The following is a 27329-nucleotide window of genomic DNA, read 5'->3' as shown; positions in this document are numbered from 1 at the left end:
CTAGATTCTTTATATAACCTTTTAACCGTCTCACCCTGGTGCTAATTAATTTTCGAGTCTCATACTCTTGTGACAATCCAAGACGAATCTTCTCAACTGCACGGCACAGTGGAATAAATTCAGATACCTGATTTTCAGTTATCCCGGCAAGTGATCTGTAAACACGATCTTGCAAACCCTTAATGAACCTATAACGAGCAGGGAGATTGTTCTTCCCCAAGCGTGATAGCTCATTCAAGGATTCAAAATCTGACATAATTGTTTCAGTGTCTAGTAAAATATTAAAACCTCGCTGTTGTAATTCTTTAATTTCAACAAGTATGGTATTTATATTTTCGTGATTCATATTATTATATATTTTTATATTTTTAATAGAAACACTTTGCATGAGAAACGCTAGCTTTCCAAAACAAAACGAGACAGTCGGAAACATTTATCCCCTGCAAGGGCCTAGATCGTCAAATAACGTTCTAGAACCCCACGAGGACTGCTTCCGACATGACAATACAACATGTAACACGAAACACTTTATCCCCTGCAAGAGCCTCTAGATCGTCAAATAACGTTCTATAGGTTCAAGAGGACGTGTTTAGTGAATTGACAAGGACAAACATATAACACGTAACTTATCCTAAGGACGGACCCCTCTGACTGCCAAGTGACTCAGAGGCACATTTATTTACAAGACGAGACAGCCCTGGCTTCTAGGATCGAGTTCTCTAGCAGGCCCGGCAAACATTTATTTGACAACACAAACAACCTTTACCTCTGATTCGAGTATCACAGCAAGCAAAGGTACAATGAACATGTAATCTTATCCTAAGAGACGGTACAGAACAGACAACCTTTACCTCTGATTCGAGTATCACAGCAAGCAAAGGTACAATGAACATGTAATCTTATCCTAAGAGACGGTACAGAACAGACAACCTTTAACCTCTGATTCGAGTATGACAGCAAGTAAAGGCACAATGAACATGTAATCTTATCCTAACTTATCCTAAGACCTTATCCTATGACGACACAAACATACACAGGTGGGTCATTTTCTACGGTCAGCAGCAGAGCAAAACCATCCATTGAATCGACCATTGGATGGTGCACAAAAGACACCCGCCATTGGCGGATTAAATTTATGGTTTTGCTTGCGCGTGCTGACTTTCGATCGACCCAAAGGTCTTAGGGAGCGATTTCGTATATAACCCAACTGTTACTTGCGAGTTGGAAATTCGCTCTAGCAGTGGGCGGGACTTGTTTAAAATATTTTAATTGTATGTTTTCTTAAGCGCGGTCATATAACAAGCACAGAAGAGCAAAACAGTCGGATATATTCAGTAAAACGAGGATATTGTTTGTAAAAAAATATATATTCTACGGTAAATAAATGATTACATGTTATGAACTCGATAAAATATTTTATCAAGGTGGCTTTCTTAGGGGGAGCAAATCCTCTGACCAGCAACGACAACTCTGCAAAGCGTTACACACTCTCGGAGGAGTTATCGTCGTTTGTGTCAACGATAAGAGTTATATAACAGAATGAAATCTTCTGTTTGAGCTTCTTTGAAAATGCTGTTTTGTAGATCCCATCTGCGACATGCTGTACAGAAGGTGGACAAATACCGAAATACCTACCGGCTGCGCTCATTGATTGAAATATTATTTCTTCACGAGTCTCAACATTCACAGATTTCACTGCTCTTCTTATAGCTGTTTTACATTTAACTCTTCCTCGTATGGTATTCTTGCTCTGAGTGATCGCTTGAAGGTTTTCAATACTGTTATCAAGTCTGTTCCCGTTAATATGATCAATGACAAGGCCTTTAGGGATCTCTCCGTTAAAAACCTCATAGACGAAACGATGACATAAATACCTCCCTTTCCTAACAGTAAATCTTAAATAACCAGCATTATCAACTGTACCAACTTGTTTCCTCAGCCTGTAGTTTCTCACTATGCCATCTCGGTTTGCCTCATAATTTGGAATAGTTGGATGTCGGACGAATTCTTGATTCATTATACTATAAGCAAATCATTGTCTAATTCATAATTTGTCTGAAAACTTATTTATGTAATCACGCTCGCATTTGAGAGCGTTATCACAGTCTGGATTTTTTTTATCATAATACCGTTTTAGTTCTCGATAGCGTTTTCCACCACACGCTGAACATAATTGCGTTTTTCCTCGTACTCCAATGCCGCATCTGATACACGGTATCGGTCCTAGACTCCCACCGCGGACCTGTTGAGCATGTTGTCCACAGTATTCGCCTCTGCAGGGTTTGCTACACGGCGCTGATGAATTTAGTTTGATCCACTTGCATTGGTTCATCATATAATATATTTGTCTATTTAAATATTTGTCTTAATTATAATAATGGGTTTTGAAAGACTATCCAGAATAAAACCCATATCAGGTTCTAGATTCGATCTTGACCGGTTAACCGCTGATCCACGACGAAGAGAGTTAGCAGAGGTAATTGGTGTTATCAAGAATGCCAAAGAAGAGTTTCGTCGTGATGGTGCCGCACACACGTGGTCTTCGTATAAAATTATCCTCGGAAACGCGAGCATTTCTCGTGACCGTATCATTGATGCTACCATGAACGATACAATCGCGCGTAACATAATTGGGTATCTCGACGATAGAAGATATTTCGTACAGATAAAATTTATTGTTGGAGTCGGCGAGGGAACGTGGATTATCAGAGACAAACTAGACCCTGTTCTTGATGCCAGAGGCGTTCGTGGAAAAACCGTTCTGTTAAGTAAAGACTCAAAACCGGGAGTACTTGTTGGGATTGATATACCATATTATGCCAGAGCGTATCCTGTGACCGCAGTTGTTTATTTAATTTATCCGATGAAGAAACCACGCGTTGATAAACTCAAACCGATGAAGGTGTCGGTGTTAAATTGTGTAGCTGAGCGAGTAATGGAACATTTTAAAAATGCAATGCGAGGAAACGGCCTAACACCGCTAAGACAAACTAAAATAACAGCGTGGGCGACACGAGTAGCGGATAAAGGAGCGTCAATAAATGATGTTGCTGAGCTAGAGCGATTACTAAAATTTCCTATAACGGTTTCATCGTTAACCGGTGAGGTATTGTATGAGTGTAAATACAATTCCCGTGGAACACCAATAACTATTATCGATCATAACAGTCACGCCTGGACTGACTCGGTTAGGATATTTCCGCAAGACCGTGTTGTGAAGTATTATCCGGAATTGCAAAGCAATTCTGGGAGCATGTTTGATTTTATTTATCAGATAAGTAAAACCGATCCAGTGTCTGTGTGGTTATTCAGAAGTAGCGAAGATGGAGAATATGATCAGTTTGTGAGACCCAACGGGGAAATATACAGAACAATGGCGTTACAGCAGGAAATGAAAAAACTCGCAGAAAAATATCATGCTGGCAACACTGATACGTTACTGACACACTGTTTTACTGTCCCGGGTGTTGTCGCGCATGTAGCCCGGGAACGAAATTCATGGAGACCAACTCCGAAAAGTTTTCTTGCTGATATCCAGCAGAGCTGTGTCGAATACGGACACGGCGGTTTGTGGAATACTCAGTATGATCACCGCGGTATGATATCCGTGGACATGACGGCGTGTTATCCAGGAAGTTTCCTTGGGCGTGGAGAATGCAGCGAATATTTTAAACGGTTTGGCCACGCTGGCAATACCATGACAAGAGTAGCTGTCAACGGTGTTTTACCCGATTTTGACTTGACCGGATTTGCTTGTGTGTCGTCGTTTAAATTCGCTAAGGATTTACATCCTGTGTGTTATGTTTGGTTTGGCAGACATTTCGTTGAGAAGCGATGGGCACCGATAGTGTTATTGCGATACATGCTTGACAGTCGAATACTGTTGTCGCTGACGGTCAGCGAAGCGATTATATGTTATTGTCGTCAAACCAAAGTTTGGTTGCCAACTCCAACGCCGGTTACGTTAGAAGAAGTCATCGAAGATTGGTCACGAGAATATCCAGAAACTTCTATCGACGCTATCATCAAGAAAGCTCCTGAAGTACTTAAAAGCAAACTCAGAAATGATGAAAGCACAGCAAAAGATCTAGGACGAAGAATAATAGGGAAATTCACTCAAGGTGGAGCGTATGATCATAAACAACATCACAGTCGATTAATCATGGACAAGACTGAATTGGATCTTATTGTCGCTGATGCAGCCACGAACAACATGTTCTGTAACCGCAAAGATGTGTTTCTGTCAAACGGGGAAAAACTAGGGACTGTTTTTAGTTATATTGACGGAGAATCATCTCAGTACATACATTTGAGATCTTCGATGCTGGCTTATGTATCCATAAATTTGTTGTCGATGATCAATAGATTCCCTGTTGCCGCAGTGAGAGTTGCAACGGATTCATTTTATATTGATAAAAAACACTCAGCGCTGTTGGATAATGTTATATCGGATGATCCATCGTGGGGCTCGTGGAGAATAAAGAATGAAATGTTACACGGATATTGTAAATCGGCTGATGTTGAAATCGAGGATGAGTATCGCAGCGCAGAAATATCTTCGATGGTTTCGTCGGGGGCAACTTCGTTGTTGCCGCCGGTGCACGATCCTGTTACAAGACACAAAACAGTTTATCTGAACGGTCCTGGTGGTTCTGGTAAAACAACTCGAGCGATTGAATTATTTAGAAACTCTGACATGATTGTGCTAACACCCACACACAGACTTGCCAGGGAGATGAGACAACGGGATGTTAACGCGTGCACGTATCACAGTTTTTTCAAATACAGCGGCGGCACGTGGACACCTGAACGAATGGGAACGAAATATATTCCCGAGAAAATCATCTGGGATGAGATAGACACTGTGCCGTTGGATACATTAAAACAGTTTCTGGATTGGCTGCTAAAGAAAAATACCGCAGTGGTGATGTGCGGCGATCATGGTCAACCACCCCCATTTACAGGTGAATCTCCACACGAGTGGCTGAAAACTTTTGTAGATTATTATGAGGAAATAACTAACGATGTTAGAGCACTCGATGAAACGCTGAAAGAGTTTAAGGCACTGATCAGGCTACAAACCAATAAAGTCCAGTGTGAGATAATGCGTGAAATAATTCCAGAGACTTCGCTGAGCGACTTTTGGGAAACGTGGAAACCAGGTGATTTAATTGTGGCAAGTAGAAAGATAGTCAGGGACACACTTCAGCAGCGGTTATTTCAGTTACATCAGAAGAAATTTCCCATGTTGCCAGTGCCGTTGTGTTATAGACCAGCTGATACGCGATTGCAGAATATTGATGTTGATATTCCAGGGCGCCTGACTGCGTCGGGTCCGGAGAAACAGAATTTAGTATTAAATGATATTGTCACAGTTGATGTTGATGCTGTTGAACAGGCACTGAAAATGAGCAAATCCCCGTGGACGCTAGGATACGCTATGACCATCCACAGTTCGCAGGGACTAACTATTTCAGATACAACAGTTTGGATTGTTGATGATCGCATCGAGTGGTCAAATTTAGTTTATTTAGCCGTGTCAAGAGTAAGAAGGATAGGTCAGTTACGAAGAATTGTATTAGATGATGTTGTCAACGACAGCTCAATCGCTGATGACACAATAAGAAAGAAATTAGCCGGTTACAAACAGAGCGACAAAAAAAATGGTAGAGAGTTTGATCCCAAACAAAGTTTGGATGTTGAATTTGTAATACAATTACAACAACAGCAGAATAATCACTGTGCGAGTTGTAATTGTTTATTGCTGTGGCAGTATTCGAAAAACGACCCAAGGCAATTCACCGTAGATAGAATAGATAGCAGTCGCGGTCATACACGTGAAAATGTGATGTTGACCTGTCTTGAGTGTAACCGACGCAGAGGTGTTGCTGCAGTTATTTAAATGATTGAATCACTTCAGTGCGGATCACTTTAGTGATCGGGGTGGTAATTGTGTATCCTCGGGAATCACCTGAAGTTGCTCGCGTTTAAATCCGCGTTGAGGAGCAGTCGAATCTAATCTGTAGATTGCGTTTCTCCCAGTTGATCTGGTTATGCTGGATATCTTATGTGTAGTAACACTCCATGTGGGATCGGTTGCTCTTTTTTTTCCTCCTTCTAGTTCGCCTGGTTCGTATAAATACCTAACGGTGACATTACCCAGCAGTGGGGACGCTAGCGTCCCTGGCTGCGTTGAAACATTTTGTTGCTGTTGTCCGCGTTCACTGACGCGGGGTATATATTTTTTTGTGATTGCATTTACAGGTCTCATGTTTGTTGTTCTGGTAATTTCATTATTCAGTGCGGCTATCACGTTTGGCAGTCTTGCAACCCATTCACGAGATCTCGTATCGTAAATGAATTCCCTCGCGTACTGGTATCCGAATAATCTCTCAGCGAGTGTTCTATTAAATCGCTCAACAATTGCCTGATCCCGATGAATTTCAGTATGTCCTCGTCGTATGGTAACGTTATGCTGCTTTGTCAGTGATGACACCGCGCCCTGAAATTCCTTGCCAGGATCAACTTGTAATAATCGTGGCCAGTTTAGAGGTCCTCGTTGATAAATTCGTTTAAACGCAGAGGCGACTTCGGACGCTGTTTTAGTCGCTAACGGTTCTGCTTCTTTGTATCTACTGGCAACATCAACTACTGTTAGCGCGTATTTGTATATTTTTCTACGGACAGTATCATGAGGCAGGAATAGTATGTCAGCCTGATGAACTTCATTGGGCACACTAACATCAAAATGTGCAAAGTTGATTTGTCGAGGTGGTGGTAAGTAGATTTGCCATATTGCTTGTTTTGATAGCCAATTTTTGGCAACCTCGCGTGTTACTGATGCTGCGTTGGCGAGTTTATTAATTGCTGAGTTACCTCTCCAGTATCCGATTGGGGAATAATAAATCGCTTGCATTTTTATTTAATTATCCAGCGCCTAATACTAATTTAGATTTCATCGCTGATCTTACTAACCAATTAGCGAGTGACTCCTTAAATGATTTATTTTTTATGGCGCTTAGTGCATGAATTAATTTCACATCCGCGATATGCCTGTCTTGTAGATCTTTACTTCGATAAGCAACATCATGTATGTGACACGCTGCGTCGATAGCGTTTATCGGATACTCTCCCGGTTTTGGTTTAGATTGTTCATCAAGTCTGATATCTAGTCGGGTCCCTGGACCGCAGTAATTGTATCCTGGGAGATGTTTTTCTCCGGGATACTTTGCCCAGGGAGTTCCGGGGAGCTTTCCAAGTTTGGCTGCAATGTCACCTCCGCTAAATTCTCGCTTTTTTTTTGAAATCTAAATTTTTTTGTGCCACATCGCGTACACTTACCAGAAAGTGCTTGTCTGTTATTTTTTGTTGTAATGGTTGTTAGATCATTCGTAGGGGTTCGTGCCTTACACTTCACACAATATAGATCCATAATTATTATTCTTTATATACAAATGGAAATTACAGATTTTTCTGCGACAAAAAAGAAAGAGCCAGTTAAGCATAATTCAGTGCTACCAAACTCTATCCGCGCGATTATAATTGGGCCATCCGGTTCAGGTAAAACACAGCTGTTGCTGAACTTGATAATGAAGTGGATGAAATGGGATAAACTGTATTTGATAGCTCCATCTGTAGATGATCAACGATGCTATAACGTTATAAAAGATTTTAATGAGAGTGCAAGCGCGCTGAGTAAAGACGGTGAGGATGTTGTTGAATTTATCACTGATATCGAAGAAGCCCCCAGCGTCGAGGATCTTGATGAATCAATTAACAACCTAGTAGTGTATGATGATGTTATGTTGGACAAGCAAAAAAATCCCGCAAGAATATTTTCCCGGGGACGTCACAAAAACACTGATGTGATTTATGTTACTCAGCGTTATACACAAATTCCTAAAGTAATCAGGGATAATTGTAATCTTCTTGCGATATTCAATGGAGTTGATACACATACACTGAGAAATATTCATCAAACCTGGTGTGGTGGCGATATGGATTTAAATAAATTTAAAAATTTCTTCAGTCATGCTCAAAGAAAACCTCACGGATTTGTGACAATAAATTTACACGATCCCAGAACAAGATACCGTATTGGACTTGATACACTATTTGCAACATAAAAATGTTTTTCCTTGGAAACTCATTTCCCAGAGCAGCAGAGGGGATGGACCCGACCCATGGATTTTTCAATAACGACCCCGCCACGGAAACTGTTTCAGATTTATTGAAGTAACCCAAGTTGTCAGTGCAAACTCAACGAGTTTGTCCCTGGAAACTCTTCGAGTTTTCGGGGGACATTTTTTTTTGTCCTGTATTCTGAATAGAAGGGTTTATTTCGTCGAAATAAGCCCTCTATCGAGGAATAGTTTCCTGGAGGGGTTTATTGTGCAAAAAGTTTCGGTCTGTACAGCCCCTCTGCTGCTGTCTTTATTATACATATAAGGAATGTGTCTTTATTACACATATAAGGAATGTGTCTTTATTATACATGCCTTGTTGGATGTAGAGGAGATACTCAAGTTAGATTGGTATTGATACACAGGGTGTTGCATTCATGAACTTACTAGCAATCAAGCCATAAAGAGTGAGGACTAAGTTTTTTTTTTCATAATTCAGCTTGACTTTAGGTAGGGATAAAAATGGAAAAGTTTCAAAGGGTTCAAAATTATGACATGAGATTTACTCACTGTCATAACTTGAAACTTACATTAAGACCACAAGTTTTAACGACCTGTCATTCATTGTTAGTATTTCTTACGTAAAATAACAGAGTAAAATAGAGACAAACAGTCATACATATAATTATATTGTTTTAAAAGATATACAGTACATCAGAAATTATACAATTTTATATAGTGCATTGGCATTAAGGCCATTAGGATACAACATATCTAACTTATGAATCAAATAAGTTTCTTTTATGAGTCTATTCATGTCAACATGCACAATATCTACTGGCATGAAAGAAAAATCGAGTAAAGAGTGATTATTGTGTTAAAGTGTGTTGAAATATTAGAGGAAAACTGAGGATCTCTATAAAATTTTTTATAAGAAAGCGATGATTATTCATTCTCTTAGAAATTTGTTTATATGTTTGTCCAACATATTGCATGCTAAACTTTTTTTAAGGTTATCAAATAAATCACATCTGTTGATATGCAGTTAGTGTTATGACGTAGAGAAAATACCTCTTTTGTGTTAGATCTACTAAAAGAAGTACTTTCTTCTATGTTTGCACATTGAGAGCACCCGTGTCTGTTACATTTAGATGACCAAAATTGTCTTTTTTAATGTTCTGTTTAGTTCTAATTAGAAAATCTTGCAAATTCTTTGGTCTTCTATAAGCGAGAATTGGTTTATTTTTGTAAAGTGATTTTATGCTGGTTTTATTTTGATAAATTTAGGAGACTGTAATATTTTTTAATTATATAACCTATATTAGGTAATGAAGGATTTTATTGATTTGTGAAAGGAATTATATTTTTCTCTATTTTACATTTTGCTGTGTTTAAAGCCTCATGTTGAGTAAGATTACAGGCTTTGTTCAGCACAGAATCAATTATATGTGTAGAATAATTTCTGTTTTGGAAATATGTTTGTAATTTATTCAATGAATTTTGTAATTGACAATCATCTGAAATAATGCTTCGGTATCTTTTGGCCTGGCTGTATGGTATACCATTTTTACATGACATGAAGAATATTCCACATATTGGTGGATTTTAGTTTCCTTGATATGAATATCTGTAGAGATAGTGTATTCAACATTTTGTATTACATTTACATCTGAAAATGAAATGTGTACTAGATGCAGTATAAGTAAATTTAATTGCCAGGTTAAAATTAGTTTTTCCAAACTTTTCATGCCTGAAGAAGCATAAATGCGAAACTAGTTGCACAGAATTTTTGGCATTTGTGTTATATTTTATCCCAATTCTTATTTTAGGTAACACTTTCACAAGAGGCTGTCAAGCTTATCGGAGATGAAGATCCAGCTCTCTTCTGTACCTGGGAATTTTTTGAATATGAGATTCAATCTACACCAGTCTTGAGAGGATCAAGGTATTAAATGGGCTTATGGATGTGATTGTAAGAGCCGAGATATTTACACCCACTCACAGTCATATAATTTGCTATAGTGTCATTAAATGTTGGATTGTCATGAATCATTCTATAAGTGTCCAGGAAAGCTGAAGCTTCTTTTCAGCACTTGTAATTGAGTACTGTATGTGCTTGCTTATCAGTCAGCTTCATCTGCAAACAACGGTACAGAACCTAATGTCATTGTGTAATGCAATGACAGATCAGTGCCTATGTTGTTTGTTCTGCTGATTACTCCTAACAAACTATAGACCCAGTTCTGCCAAAACATTAAGCAATGGCAGATATGGGTCTATGCACTTGACATTTGGATCGAACTTGTAAATGAGTATATACTATAATCCCATTCCTATTTCCATTTTGTATTCAGAATACAGTGTGATCACTTACTTTCCTTCCTCCTTGTATCATCCATTTACTTGTTTCATGTTTCTGATTGATCATTGACTCAGGAATTAGGACACCTTTTGATTATAATTTTCCATTATCATTCTTGGAACTGGGTAATGTTTCTAAATTTATTCATGATGGAGTCAAAAAGTAAGATACCTTTTGATTACTGTATTTTTGTTTATCACATGTACATTAGTGACCCCATTGTCCATTCATTTTATATGTGAAAATTCCAGTGACTGCTTGGCATTAGTATTGCTGGCAAGGTTTACCTATACCAGTCAGATTTGATGGTCTAGTGACTGGTAGTCATGCTGTTGTTGGCAGGTTTAACTACACAAAAAGGTTGTTGAACCAGTCAGGTCTGATAGTCTGGCACATAGATAATTGTCACAGTATAGCTGACAAATTTAATCAGTTATCCAAGTTTTCATGAAAGTTTTAGTATTCACTTTAAAGTTATAAACATTCATATTGGAAGAAATTTATATTCCCTTGTTATATCTGTGGAAAAACCTTATAGTTTTTTCCACATCTATTTTGTCCCATTCCATCCTGTTCGTCATTCCATCCTCTCACTTCTGTCAATCACAATAATCTCTTCATCATATATTTTGTTTTCACTCAAAAACTTTTAAAAAACTTTCTGGATTGAATCCAAATTTTTTATGAAGTTTTATATTTAGAAAACAGATTAAGTTAAATTTTCACTGATTGCCAACAAAATTTGACAGAATTATGGCTCATGTCTCATCTAAAACATGTTGCCCTTGATTACTGAATCAAGTTCTCATCAGTTTGGTAGGAGCATCTGTGTCAGATCTGTAAAATGTTGTGCTAATTGTCATTATTCTGATTATTGGTCAAATGCCAGTATCCTAGTAGCAATAATAATATTATATTCAGATGATAAGTCAGTTATCAATATTTTAGTTTTACTAATAATATCATTATCATGATGACATATCAGTTATTAATATCTTAGTTATTTGAAATTCCACTGGGTAACATCTGTCAAATCAGCTGAGTCATACCAAAGACTTATAAAAATGGTACTAACTGCTGCCTCGCTTGGCGCTCAGCATTAAGAGGTTAGTGTTAGGACTGGTCGGCCTGATGTCGGGATAATGTGGCTGGGTGGGACATCATGCTACATGTCTGTGGCATGATGCCCCAGTGCTAGACATCACTATAAACTGCCACACTGCAGACATCGTAGCGATATGACTGAAAAATTGTTAAAGCTGCATTAAAAATCGAAATCACACACATACTCACACATACCCTTTTAAGATCACTGACATCATACATCTGTTTGCATGTGTTTGAGTCTTAGCTCCATCAGTCTGGGTATGTGAGAGAACTTGCCAGTAGATTCACATGGTCTGGTGGTTCTTCCCAGGATTTTCCCGTGTTCTTCCTCCACCAAATATACTTTCTGCCTTGTATAGCCCATCATGTGCTGAAAATGGTGATAAACCCACAAAACACAAACAAAGTATGACAAAAGAAAGTTAGCAGAAATGTTTGTCTGCACAAACATTTGAACAATTACTTCATGATTCAAAAGATTTAGGGGCCACGAGTGGCCGAGTGGTCTAAAGCGCTCTCCGTTACGGATCACTGCCATCTCACCTCTGTCTGTGTGGGTTCGAGTCTAGGATTCGGCCAATGTGGGTATGTGAGAAAGCTTTCCAGTAGCTTCTCGTGGGTCAGTGGTTCTTCCTGGGGTTTTCCCGGGTTCTTCCTCCACCATTAATACTGGCCACCATGCATAGCCTATTGTGTGCTGAAAAATGGCGTTAAACCCCACAACAACAACAACAGTCAAAAGATTTAAGTACCTTAAAAACATGAGAATATATTTCCTCTATCTTTTTTCTTATAGATGTATGTTTTGGTATGCATCTGTAATACATGGAGTTATCAGTAATAATGGCCCATCTTCAGTTTTAAGAATAAAGTATAGTTTTAATTAATTAAATTGATTTCATAAAATTATTTTGAATATATTCCTTTCTTGAAATCACCATTTTTTTTCTTGAAAATGTTATGGAAGCATATTTTACAATTTGAAACCCTGTTGTTGAATTTATTATGTGGGGATACAGTTTTGTGCTTTTGTGAAAAGAATACAGTTTAGTGGGTACATAATTTGTGGATTTGTCTCTGTCAAAATTCACATATTTATTGGTATTTAATTTTGTGGATTAACTCAGTAGATACCCAAATCAAAAATACAAAATTCCAAAAATATGCTGACATCATAGGTTGATTGCCTGAATATTTAAAATGTGACTGATGCCAGTATTAGTACAAATCAAACACCTGTCAAGATTCCTTACATCTTGACTTGTACAAATCAAAAACCTGTCAAGATCCCTTACATCATGACTTGTACAAATCAAACACCTGTCAAGATCCCTTACGTCATGACTTGTACAAATCAAAAACATGTCAAGATCCGTTAACTCATGTTCAAATCAAACACATGTCAAGATCCCTTACTTGATGTACAAATGAAGCACCTGTCAAGATCCTTGACACCATGTACAACTCAAACACCTGTCGAGAACTCTTACACGATGTACAAATCAAACACATGTCAAGATCCCTTACACCTTGTTCTTTCCATGTGCTTAGCATCAATTGAATCTGACACAGCCAGTAACACCAAGTTACCACACCACATTTGTGTATGATATTTTACTTAAACCACAAGTTGTACCATCTGTACATTCTGGTGATCAAGGTGATAAAGAGAGGTAAAATTAAAGTTAGATCCCCCACAAGAAAATGTCAGTGAGCTCAGACCTAGCAGTAGTTATCTATGGCTTAGAAAAAGTTGGACCTATCTCATTTTGTAATTTCCAGGTTGTTTATATGGCAACAGCATGTGTCTAGCAGGAGACGTTATTGATACGATGTTTATTTAGTAGGGTTGTCTGAACATAATTAATGTGTGGAGGTATGTAAGAAAGCTTGCTTGTAGCTTCTCATGGGCTGGTGGCTCTTCCTGGTGTTTTGCCAGGTTTTTTTTCCACCAGTTATACTTACCACCATGTAATATATTGTGCTGAAAAATGGCATTAAACCCCATAATAACAACAACAAAATTGATGTATGAGTTTTAGTACTGGGTTGTAACAAGTGTCTATATATACGTAGTATTCATCGATACTTATGCTTCCAGCAATAATTCTTTTTTTATAGTCTGTTTTACCATTGGGTTAAGAGTGAGGTGGTAAAAGAGATTTATTATCAGAAGGGTTTAAAATTTAACTTAGAGGTTTCCTACCAGCAGTAAGAACTGCTGGCATTTATTTATGCTTTATGTAGAATATTCATTCAGATAAATTACAACTGTGGGTAGATTTGAAATCACATAAAAAAAACATAGGTGCAGTTATTTTCATGCTGATAATTATACCAACAGTTCAGTTGAATGAAAGATAAATAAGCATTAGATCTAATTTTCCTAGATTGGTTCATTATGCTTTTAAAATGTTCAGTAATACCAGTACTTAATAATTATTTCCATTTATTACATTTATCTGTCTCTCCTTACTGATCTGACATATTTTTTTAAGGTTGTAAGCAGAACTGGCAGCTACTCGATATTGCTTACATGTATATTGAATTAAAAAGTGTGAAAGACAATATTTTATTACAATAATGAAGTTGAATTATCACATATCTGAGTTTTGTCGATTGCTAGGAATGTATAAGAAGGGGGGGGGTGTCTTTGCATCATATGTGAATTATTTTTCATTAGTTCTTGATCTGGAGCAATAATAAAATCCACAGAAATTAGTACCCTATTGAAAAATGAAACCACAGTAGATTTGGGTATGTTTTCATAATTGAAAATTACGATTTTTATCATGTTCTGTAACAGCATATTCTTTTTGTTTTCAGCCCAGAGTTTGGTTTCACATCTCAGTACATTGTGAAGGTGGATGACTTCTTCTTGCATTATATTCAGAAGGTTTGTTGAAAAATTAATTTATAGATATTTTTCTCAATTTTCATAAAACCCCTGAATCAGAATAAATTAATATCAACTCATGCGATATTTGATTTTTGTAGTATAAGAAATCGGTCAGAATTTTGGGCAAATGTAAATCAATGAAAAATGTCTACTTCATTGAGCTTGAGAATTGTTCTGACGTTATTCTTATTAATCATATCTTTGAAGACCAGAAGAGCATAGGCTGTAGTTAGCAGTTATTTTTTTAATTATATTTTTCATCAAGAGATATTGACATATGTCAACCAGAAAAAAAATTATACTCTTGCAGTGGCAATGCTTTTATCACCAAAGCATTGATATCAGGTTTGGAAATTCAATTTTTTCCTGTCTAGAAAATATATTGATTTGTATGCGTGTTATTCAAATATGTATTTCACTATTTAGACCTAATTTTTTATTCCCCTTCAGCTCTTTCTTTCTCTTTATTTTCATGAACAAATCCTGAAACATGTTGTTTATGTTTTATGTTTTATCTTCTTCGTACATTTACATTTATTTAAAGGGTTTATCTTCCTAAAATTTTGTTCAGTTCATTTTCACATTTTTCAAACTTTACCTTTAGGTGGAATTATTTAGCTACTTTCATGCTGAGGTGTTGAAAAATGCTACTGCATAACTTCAAAGATACTAGATGGTAATAATTTTTTTTAAAAAATTGACAATCTGACATTCAACATTGTCACCATGACAACTGTTTGTAAAATCTTTTGTATTGCTACTCCCGCTACCAGATGGTTTAATTGACATGAGGTTGATTGACATGAAAATACCTTTTTTGACATATAGATGGTCATAAATTAATATGATACTTGAACATTTTGTCATTGCAACTTATCCTGAATGAGTTTATATTGAGATGGTGTTTCACAAAAGACATGCAGATGATTTGCAAGGAAAATGCTGCTGATCTAACAGCTAACATGGCCAGGATGATGGGCATTTTAATATTGATGGAAGACTTTATGGCATGTCATTGGTCAGATTGACATAGTGTTTCCACTGAAAGACTTTATGGCATGTCGATGGTCAGATTGACATAGTGTTTCCACTGGAAGACTTTATGGCTTGTCGATGGTCAGATTGACATAGTTTTTCCACTGGAAGACTTTATGGCATGTCAATGGCCAGATTGACATAGTTTTTCCACTGGAAGACTTTATGGCATGTCGATGGTCAGATTGACATAGTGTTTCCACTGGAAGACTTTATGGCATGTCGATGGTCAGATTGACATAGTTTTTCCACCGGAAGACTTTATGGCATGTCGATGGTCAGATTGACATATTGTTTCCACTGGAAGACTTTATGGCTTGTCGATGGTCAGATTGACATAGTTTTTCCACTGGAAGACTTTATGGCATGTCAATGGCCAGATTGACATAGTTTTTCCACTGGAAGACTTTATGGCATGTCGATGGTCCGATTGACATATTGTTTCCACTGGAAGACTTTATGGCTTGTCGATGGTCAGTTTGACATAGTTTTTCCACTGGAAGACTTTATGGCATGTCAATGGCCAGATTGACATAGTTTTTCCACTGGAAGACTTTATGGCATGTCAATGGTCAGATTGACATAGTCTTTCCACTGAAAGACTTTATGGCATGTCGATGGTCAGTTTGACATATTGTTTCCACTGGAAGACTTTATGGCTTGTCGATGGTCAGATTGACATAGTGTTTCCACTGGAAGACTTTATGGCATGTCAATGGTCAGATTGACATAGTTTTTCCACTGGAAGACTTTATGGCATGTCGATGGTCAGATTGACATAGTTTTTCCACTGAAAGACTTTATGGCATGTCGATGGTCAGTTTGACATAGTTTTTCCACTGGAAGACTTTACGGCATGTCGATGGTCAGATTGACATAGTGTTTCCACTGAAAGACTTTATGGCATGTCGATGGTCAGAAATAAAATGGTAAGATCTGATATGTAGCATGGTCATCTTCCAAATCCTGACTTAACTTTTTGTTATGAATAGATGTTCATACTGACATTATGTTTTCACTAAAACTTTTTATGCTATATATATTTGGCCTGATTGAAATGGTGCAGATATAGCATCCCAGTATGGTTGTCAACAGTTATGGTGGAAATCTTATTATAACTACAGCTCCAGAATAGATGCTCATGTCCACATGTTTTTTTTTAACTAAAACATGTCTTGCAATATGTACAGACTTTAATTTGCATTCAGTTTGCATTCCATTCATGAGTGCATTTTATCTATCATATCAGTTTTTGTTTATGGTCTCAGAAATGCATTCATACTGCATTTATCACTTTCATGCTTTGTGTCCTTTTGTGTTTAGCTCAATGTAACTAAATGGAAATGGGTTTATGGAAAGTCATTTTTTCCATTTTTAAGAGAGTTAAAGGGAGAGAACTATAGCATTTGTATTTTGTATCAAAAGTGTTCTTTAGTTAAATAGTGACAGCATAACATGCAAAAGACAGTTTTGAATTTTTCAGAAATAGCTATAAAGTTGTAGAGTATTTGTCAGTAGATTTTTTAAATTTTTTTATTTTATTTAGTTCAAATAAAGTACAGATGCAACCTTCACTGATGTCATTACATCAATGACAGAACTTTATGTCTGCCTTGAAATGAACATTATCATGGTTTGAAGGAATGACATTGCTAGTGCAAGCAATCTAGTCCTGGATTTTCATGCACAAGGTTTTTGACTGTGGAGATCTATCTAGTGCAGCTGGGAAACTATATTTTTAAATACATTCATGAAATTGTTTCTTTTTTTTCTATCTCTCTCAGTATTGTTAACTTTTCTGCAATCTGTATTTTATTTTTAAGCTGTTCGTTTTCTTAAAAATCCATTTAATTTGCATTCATTTCACATTCTTTTTGCATTTATTCAGCATCATGGTTTCATCTGACTGATAAAATTACTTGTCTCAGGGTCTATAGTTTGTCTTATATTAAAATTATGCAGATCTTACCAACAGAAGGTCTGCCTTGGAGACCATTGTGAAAATCTTCTTATGGCTACTTCTCCTGATTGGGTGGTTGTATCATCAGCATGGGATTTTCACAAAGACACTATGATTGTATCATCACCATGGGATTTTCACAAAGACACTATGGTTGTATCATCAGCATGGGATTTTTACAAAGACACTATGGTTGTATCATCAGCATGGGATTTTCACAAAGACACTATGGTTGTACCATCACCAGGGGATTTTCACAAAGACACTATGGTTGTATCATCACCATGGGATTTTCACAAAGACACTATGGTTGTATCATCACCATGGGATTTTCACAAAGACACTATGGTTGTATCATCACCATGGGATTTTCACAAAGACACTATGGTTGTATCATCACCATGGGATTTTCAAAGAGACACTATGGTTGTATCATCACCATGGGATTTTCACAGAGACACTATGGTTGTATCATCACCATGGGATTTTCACAGAGACACTTATAATAACTCTATGTAGAAGGTCCTGATTACAAATGGTTCTTATCTGCCTTCAAATATGGCAGCCATAGTGGCTGTTTCAGAAGTCTTATTATCACTTCTCTTTTTGAAACAATGGTGGCTTGAGATTGGATGTCATTAAAATACCTCATGCAGTGTTAAATTGGTCCTGAGTGAAAATTGTGCAGATCTTACTCTCAGCATGTCTCTGTTATTGTGTACAAGGTTGTTTACAAGACCTACCTGATCATAGGGTGAAGTCAAAAGATCACCTTACATCTTTTTTTACTTTGTTGAGCTTATGATCACAGTGACTTTATATATAAGATGACTTGTGACCTGGCTTTGTATTTCATTGTTTTTCAATAAACAAATTGATAGAAATCCCTTAGAAATTGATTTTAGGGTCAAAGGTCTTAATTCATTTCGGGGGGTGGGGGTGCGATTGGAGTGTTATGCTGTCTTTTAAGCATGATAACAGAAACCAATACAGTATAAATTAGTAAATTCCTTGACCAGCTACCTCTAATGTATTAACTTAACCATAACCAGTTAATCACAATCAGAATTAGGAAGCAGTAATTTCAGCTTCTTAATTGGATCTGTCTGGCAAAATTAAGCATTTTGGAAACACACACACACACACACACACACACACACTGATAAAGATGAATTACATTTTCTAAAATGTTGTCATATGTATGCTTAGATAAGGGAGAATTTTTTAACTCCGAAAATGATACGAAAGTTTTAAGAGTTTTAAGAGTGCAAATGTTTAGTCTTAAACTACGTTGTCTGAAAACATGAATGCCATGCTGAACAAAAATTTGGTCCAGGATGGCTGAGTGGTCAAAGGAGCCACCTTTACAGATCACTGACATCTTACCTCTGTTTGTGTGGGTTTGAGTCTCAGGCTGTGGGTATGTGAGAAAGCTTGCCAGTAGATTACTGTAGGTCACTGGTTCTTCCCAGGGTTTTTCCAGGTTCTCCTCCACCAAACATACGCTCTGACATGTATAGCCTATTGTGTGCTGAAAAATTGTGTTAAACAGTAAGAACAATAACAACAATACCTTATCAGCAATTCGTGGTATTTTGTTATGTCACATGAATTTGTTCTTTATATCTCAGATTAATATTTTCTTTTCATGTATGAATAGCTTTGTAAAATGCATTGTATATAACAGTAGGTACACTGAGCCTAAGGTCTGTATACCTGAAATAAAGATTTTTTTTAATTGTGAATTCTGCTAAGTTAAACCACATGATGAGTTTAGTGTCTTTCTTTAACTTAAAGGAAACTGTGTCATGTATATATTTGCAAAAGCATATCAGCAAAAATCTTGATTTTGAAGTGAATGTTTTATTGGTCAAGTTCTGATTATAGATTTTTAACATACAGACTTGTCAATGAAAAGTCCGTGTGAATAATTGTGTTTAATTTTGTTGATCATTTCAGGAGTCCTGCACTTTGGAGTTGCACCAATCATTTGGTCAGGATTACAGCACACTTGCTGCCTGTCAGCTTGTTTTCAGAGAAATATTTGACAAAACACATGGCAGAATACATGGCACTGCTACTTTATCAGGTATCATTCTTGGGCTTTGGTTACAGCACATTTTAAGTTGAATCAAGTTAGTGTCTTCTTTAGTTCTATGAACCGTATGTACCGGCTTATATGTTATGTCTAGGCCCTGGGTACTGAGTGGTCTAAGATCCTTGCCTTTACAGATGAGCATGTCAGTCTGAGTTTTGGCTTGACCAATGTGACCAATGTGGGTTTCTGAGAAAGCTTGCCAGCAGCTTCATGTCAGTTGGTTCTTCCCAGGTTCTTCTTCTACCAAATAAACTGGCTGCCATGTACAGTGTATCATGTGCTAAAAAATTGTGTTAAACCCCACAAAGCCAATGCATTATATGTCAAGTCCAGCTGCAAACAGCATATACAGTGATTGCATTGACAGATCAGGGTCCATGTTGCTTATTCTTCCGACTACAGACACACTACATAGACCCAGATCTGCCAGTGCAATATGTGATGGAGAATCTGGGTCAGTACAGTTAGCTGTTGGACTCAACTTATTATCAAGTATATACAGTAGTTACTGGTATTTTATTTAGGTAGACATTATTACTATTACTGTTGTTACAGGTATTTTATTTAGGTAGGCATTATTACTGTTACTGTTGTTACAGGTATTTTATTTAGGTAGGCATTATTACTATTACTGTTGTTACAGGTATTTTATTTAGGTAGGCATTATTACTATTACTGTTGTTACAGGTATTTTATTTAGGTAGGCATTATTACTGTTACTGTTGTTACAGGTATTTTATTTAGGTAGGCATTATTACTATTACTGTTGTTACAGGTATTTTATTTAGGTAGGCATTATTACTATTACTGTTGTTACAGGTATTTTATTTAGGTAGGCATTATTACTATTACTGTTGTTACAGGTATTTTATTTAGGTAGGCATTATTACTATTACTGTTGTTACAGGTATTTTATTTAGGTAGGCATTATTACTATTACTGTTGTTACAGGTATTTTATTTAGGTAGGCATTATTACTATTACTGTTGTTACAGGTATTTTATTTAGGTAGGCATTATTACTATTACTGTTGTTACAGGTATTTTATTTAGGTAGGCATTATTACTATTACTGTTGTTACAGGTATTTTATTTAGGTAGGCATTATTACTATTACTGTTGTTACAGGTATTTTATTTAGGTAGGCATTATTACTATTACTGTTGTTACAGGTATTTTATTTAGGTAGGCATTATTACTATTACTGTTGTTACAGGTATTTTATTTAGGTAGGCATTATTATTATTACTGTTGTTTTTGTTGAGTTTGCTTTCCAGAACATATTGAATTTAGTGTTTATGATACATGTCTACAATACATGCAACTTTGACTTGGCGAATCTGGAAATTCCATTGCAGATACAGTGTCTGTGCAAATTGATATATAAAATACAAAATATTGAGGCAGAGAGAACAAAGACCGCTCCGGTGGCCTAGTGGTTAGAGCATTTGCCTTGGATGCAGGAGGTCGTGGGTTTGATCCCCAGCTGAGTCATACCAAAGACTTTAAAAAATGATACTAACAGCTGCCTCGCTTGGCGCTCAGCATTAAGAGGTTAGTGTTAGTACTGATCAGCCTGGTGTCAGGATAATGTGACTAGATGGGACATCATGCTACATGTCTGCAGCATGACGCCTCAGTGCTAGACATCACTATAAGCTGTCACACTGCAGATATTATAGTGATATGACTGAAAAATTGTTAAAGCTACGTTAAAAATCCAAGTCACACACAGAGAGAGAACAAAATTGTGGATTTTTGCAACTAAATGAAGCAGTCAGAATATATTTAAATATGTTTAACTGCTAAAATTGCCTGTACACGTACAATACAGTAAGTATTGTGGTAACAGCGATTTTTTAATGGTCTTTAGATTTTGTTTCATGATATATTTTTATCTTTAGCAAACACACAGGAGACCAGTCTATGATATTAAACAGATCAGCTAATTGATGATTAGGGAATGAAAAGAAGCTTCCATTGGTTATCAATTCATGTAATAAACCTGATGGCCGCTGACTGTAGAAGAGAGGTTAACGCTGATTACATGAAATTTATATAGGAAATTTGTGAGGGGGGAAATTAGAATGGCTGTTGTGATTAGGTGACTGCTGAACTCAGGTGACCAATAGGACAGGTTTGATCTGTGTGTGTGTGTGTGTGTGTGTGTGATATATATATATATGCCTGTTTGAGAACATGATTAAATAAAACTTTAATGTCAGACTTGAACAGAAATGCCTGACAATTAAGTGTGATGTATTTTTGAGATTGTATGTCATCTTGTTGTCAGTCAGTATTTAACTTTTTAAAGTAGTAGAGCAGAATAAAATACATTTGTTGGATGAAATTCTATTTTCAGTTTTCTAAAGAAAAAAATATTTTTTGGTAAATAAATAATATGAGACAAAACTAATAAAGGATGGAAGGATAATACAAAATTGAAGAAAGTTCAGCATATCTGGAAGCAAAATTGACAAATAAATGTCTAGCAAAGAGCCCTTAAAATTTCATGATCCCTGCTATATTTATTGATCATACATCATACTCATAGATGGGTTAAAATCTCAGGATTGGCCAGTGTTGGTGTGTGACAAAGCTTGCCAGTAGTTTCTTGTGGGTCGGTGGTTCTTCCTGGGATTGTTTTAGGGTTCTTCTCCACCTGATATACACACCACCATGTAAAGCCAGCCTATCATGTACTGAAAAAGATGTTTAGCCCAAAACAATAACACATAAGCAATTTATAGTACAGAAGAGTTTGATTTTTCAGAAATGTATTTATTAGTAGTGGATTTATTAGTAGTGAATTTAGTAGTAGTGTATATATTTGTAGCCTATTTATTAGTAGATGATTTCAGTCCACTTAAGATCTAATTTTTTTTAACCAGGTGTTGCAGGTGATTTGACAGGAGTTGGTTTTGGGACAGTGGAATACTGGATCAGACTTAGGGTTCCCATGGAGCAAGCTCTTAGACTGTACAAGGTATTGTTGAGACCAAGCCCTTGAGTTTTAGTACTGTAATATCAACTTCTTGTGACCAGAGTAAAAGTTTAAAGTTATTGAAGAAGAATATGATGATATCACAGGTGAATGAGTTCTCAGGATGAAGTTATTATATATGCTGTTTTGAAAGGTATATTGTCGTTAGTCATGTTCATCTGTCACAGTACCTTGTAACGTAAACATCATCAACAGCAATTGATGTATTAGGATGATGGGTAGCTGATAATGACAGTTTTGGATCCTGGATCATAGACCAAAATCATATGTGGGATGGCCAATTGTCAATCATCCATTGTCTGTTTGTCCATTAGCAGAATTATGTTTTCACTTCTTATCCTAGCACTGCTTACACATACATTCATCCAATGGTTTATTGGTTTCTGATTGAGTTTCAGTATGGTCAGAATAGTGACATCTTGAAAATCTTTTTACCACTACTCCTAATGAATGGATGGTCATATCATCAGGTGTGTGTATGTGTGTGTGTGTGTGTTTCACTACAAGAAAATCTTGTTACCGCTACTCCTAATGAATGGATGGTCATCTCATCAGGTGTGTGTATGTGTGTGTGTGTGTGTTTCACTACATGAAAATCTTGTTACCGCTACTCCTAATGAATGGATGGTCATCTCATCAGGTGTGTGTGTGTGTGTGTGTTTCACTACAAGAAAATCTTGTTACCGCTGCTCTTAATGAATGGATGGTCATAGCATCAGGTGTGTGTGTTTGTGTGTGTGTGTGTGTGTTTCACTACATGAAAATCTTGTTACCACTATTAATGAATGGATGGTCATAGCATCAGGTGTGTGTGTGTGTGTGTGTGTGTGTGTGTTTCACTACATGAAAATCTTGTTACCACTATTAATGAATGGATGGTCATAGCATCAGGTGTGTGTGTGTGTGTATGTTCCACTACAAGAAAATCTTGTTACCGCTGCTGTTAATGAATGGATGGTCATATCATTAGGTGTGTGTGTGTGTGTGTGTGTGTGTGTGTGTGTGTTTCACTACAAGAAAATCTTGTTACTGCTACTCTTAATGAATGGATGGTCATATTATCAGGTGTGTGTGTTTCACTGCGAGAAAATATTGTTACCGCTACTCCTATTGGATGGATAGTCATATCATCAGGTGTGTGTGTGTGTGTTTCACTACAAGAAAATCTTATGATCTTTTTGAAATTGGGCCAACCTGACATCCAGTATGCCTGTCACAGCAGTCTTTTTTAAATCTTGTATTCACTGCTTCTCCTGAATAGAAAGTCATATTTGCATAGGGTTGTCAACAGAAATTGTGTGTGACATCTGACTGGTGCTAAATGTGCAACACTATCAGTTTGGGGTAGAAGGCTGTCCCTATTGCTTACTCTTTTGAGCAATTCTGAATGTGCAACATTGGCAGTTTAGTGAGAAAGACTGTCCCTATAGTTCACTCAGTGTGCAACACTGGCAGTTTAGTGAGAAAGACTGACCCTATAGTTCACTCTGTGCAACACTGTCAGTTTCAGTTTAGACTGTTCCTATGGCTCACTATTTGTGCAACACTCGGCATGTAACACTGGCAGTTTCAGTATAAGACTGTTCCTATGGCTCACTATCTGTGCAACACTCGGCATGTAACACTGGCAGTTTCAGTGGAAGACTGTTCCTATGGCTCACTATCTGTGCAAGACTTGGCATGTAACACTGTCAGTTTCAGTTTAGACTGTTCCTATGGCTCACTATCTGTGCAACACTCGGCATGTAACACTGTCAGTTTCAGTTTAGACTGTTCCTATGGCTCACTATCTGTGCAACACTCGGCATGTAACACTGGCAGTTTTGGGTAGTAGGTTGCCTCTGTAGTTCCTTCAGTGTACATCACTGCAGTGATAATGCAAATCAGTTCATAAAGAATTTTTTTTCAGAAACAGTTCCAAAGCAAGTGGTTTAAAAAAATCACTATCCCCGACTCACAATCCACTTGCCCAAATGGTTGTATTTGTTTACTGTTATTTTGACATAATGTTAAACCTACTATAACATAAATAAAATACATATAACTATATTTTAAGTTGGCTCATTTTCAGTGTGTATTTTCCTTCCAAAATAGCGTACTTCTAAAATGAATTGGACTACCTTGTCTGCTGGATTTTTATTTGAATTGATTTCATAAAAAAGATTGAATTGGACACTTTCATAAATTGGCAATTATCTAGCTTAATTTAATTTAGAAAAAAGATTGAATTGGACACAAATTGGTAATTATCTAGCTTAATGTGATTTGGAAAAAGATTGAATTGGACACATTTGTATATAGGTAATTATCTAGCTTAATGTAATTTGGAAAAGATTGAATTGGACATATTTATAATCTGGTAATTATCTAACTTAATGTAATTTGGAAAAAGATTGAATTGGACACATTTATAAATTGGTAATTATCTAGCTTAATGTAATTTGGAAAAAGATTGAATTGGACACATTTATAATCTGGTAATTATCTAGCTTAATGTAATTTGGAAAAAGATTGAATTGGACACATTTATAATCTGGTAATTATCTAGCTTAATGTAATTTGGAAAAAGATTGAATTGGACATATTTATAATCTGGTAATTATCTAGCTTAATGTAATTTGGAAAAAGATTGAATTGGACACATTTATAATCTGGTAATTATCTAGCTTAATTGCCAAAAGAATTGCGTCAGTACCACTCAAAATTTAAGCCAGTGGTGCATTACCTTTAAGCATGAGTGAGTGAGAACTCAATATTATTCATGAAGGACAAGTGAGTGCTAAATATAGGTGACCTGTGAAATACAGAGACAAGAAATAGTAATGTTCCTCATTAGTAGGTCATGTGCCTACCTTTGCACACAAAGTTTAAAAATTTTTTTTACAAGTATATGGATCTTCATAAAGTGGAAAAACCTACAAGTGGAGTCCGAGGAGAGGGTTGAATATAAATAATTATATTTGATAGTTGAATATAAATAATTATAACTGCCACAGTTTGTTGATGAGCTCAAGGTTTCTTTCTGGCAGATTTGATCACAATTTTCTTTACACAAGCCCATTAGAGATTCAGCTACAAAAGAGAAGAAGCATGATGGAGACAAAAAGAGATTCAGGCATAGGGCCATCTAATTTTTGAGCTCTGCCAATGAAATTTGTCTTGCTCTTTTGGTACTAAAATAGAGTTTGTTAGAATTATTTCCAATGTGACCTCAGTGTATCTACCAGAAATTTCATAGTAAACACTGAATGCTATTTTTCTCTTCCCTTTTAAACATAGCATGTTTTAAGGGCTAGAGTTTAATATATTAAACACATTTATCGAAGGTTTACCAAGACATGTGCTTGGGAAAAGGATAGTCCCATAATTTTAGGAGATGACCTATAAAATCAAACATCTCTACATTTTATTTGTTATTTATGTTTGGTTTTTTTTGTTGGTATTTTAATATATTTTTCTTATGTTCAAATTTTCTTAGTTCAGATACAGGTAGGTTTAAAACTGTTTTGTTATTTTTTGGAGTATCATTTAGTAAACCTTCACATGTCAAATGCATTACTATGCCTTTTGTACCTCCTTTCCAGGAGAGGACCAAGGCTCTGGGTTATATGGCATCCAACATGAGGGCAACAGACCAAGCCCTCCAAGCTTTGGATGAGACTGCAGCTCTGAGACCCAAAGACAATGTAAATGAACTGCACATCAAAATCATCAGATGTTCTGGACTTAAAGCAAGGAGAGAACGTATGTCTTATCCTTTAGATGCAGTGTAGCCTAGACATCAATTCAATTTGATATTGTATTTTTTTATATTTTGCGCCAATTAAACTAGATTGGTAAATTGATGATTAATTTAAAGCTGTCAGAGGTCTAAAGATCAGAGGAAAAGAGTGTAAACAAGGCAAGAAAGTAAGGACCATTAGTGTTGGTTAACCTAACAAGGAAATGAAAACATACTACTGGCATTTTATAAATATATGGTTAAAAAGAATGTTTGTTTCATGAAAATGTACTGTCCAATCAATGAAACATTTATTTATTCAATTAATTATTTTAAACTAATATTAATAAATTACAAATTGTAAAGTTATTAATCACATTTTTGAAGCTTGTTAAATAAGCATTTCTTACATATTTATAACACTTAAATCTCCATCTGTGAGAATGGGCCAGTTCTAATTTTCAAGAGTTTTGAGTTTTCCAAGGTGAATGAGATGAGAATGGAATGTTTTTTTTATGGGGCTTTTGATCTGTTTGAGTGATGCATGATATAGGAGTGATTAATATTTGATTGATGGATTGGACTACATTAATATCATATGTCCTGAAATTCTAATTGTTCTTGCTATAAGTATTTTCCCACAAAAATATGGTGACAAATATATGTGACATATAATGTAAAAATATTCAAAGGTGTTATAGCAAAATGTGATAAAAAGAAAGCATGATATACTGTATTGTAACATGTACCAGAAATGTGTCGTTTTTGGTTCTGGAATTGCTACTGTTAGTATTATTATCATCTTCTGGTTTCCTCTCAAATGAATTATATCTAAAAACATTTATTTTCTCAAAAATCTTTGCTGTATAGAATTTAATGATATGTAATTTTGTTCCAGTCAACTTTTTTAGCAATTTATTGATAATTGACTACTATCAAACTTAATGCTTAGAAAATATGTACCACACTTTAGGTTTTCATTTCTGGTATAGTCCAATGGTGAAATAAATAAAGAAACTTT

General features: G+C 36.2%; 1 protein-coding gene across 4 annotated transcripts in view; it reads left to right on the top strand.

The window, feature by feature from the left end:
• The window catches only part of LOC149779856 (protein fantom-like), a 197238-nt gene that overhangs the window by 97197 nt on the left and 72712 nt on the right, over positions 1 to 27329 (top strand). For all 4 annotated transcript variants that reach the window (XM_089936526.1, XM_089936527.1, XM_089936524.1 and 1 more), the window contains exons 21-25: positions 9953 to 10068; positions 14419 to 14488; positions 19446 to 19575; positions 22475 to 22569; positions 26172 to 26331. In XM_089936526.1, coding sequence (XP_089792652.1) covers positions 9953 to 10068; positions 14419 to 14488; positions 19446 to 19575; positions 22475 to 22569; positions 26172 to 26331 — 571 coding nt within the window. The remainder of the gene's footprint in view (positions 1 to 9952; positions 10069 to 14418; positions 14489 to 19445; positions 19576 to 22474; positions 22570 to 26171; positions 26332 to 27329) is intronic.

The sequence above is a fragment of the Sinohyriopsis cumingii genome, chromosome 16 (genome assembly GCF_028554795.1).
Source record: "Sinohyriopsis cumingii isolate HCF-2022 chromosome 16, ASM2855479v2, whole genome shotgun sequence".
Lineage (NCBI taxonomy): Eukaryota > Metazoa > Mollusca > Bivalvia > Unionida > Unionidae > Sinohyriopsis > Sinohyriopsis cumingii.
The sequence above is the reverse complement of the archived record's forward strand: the minus strand, read 5'-3'. Positions and strand labels throughout refer to the sequence as shown.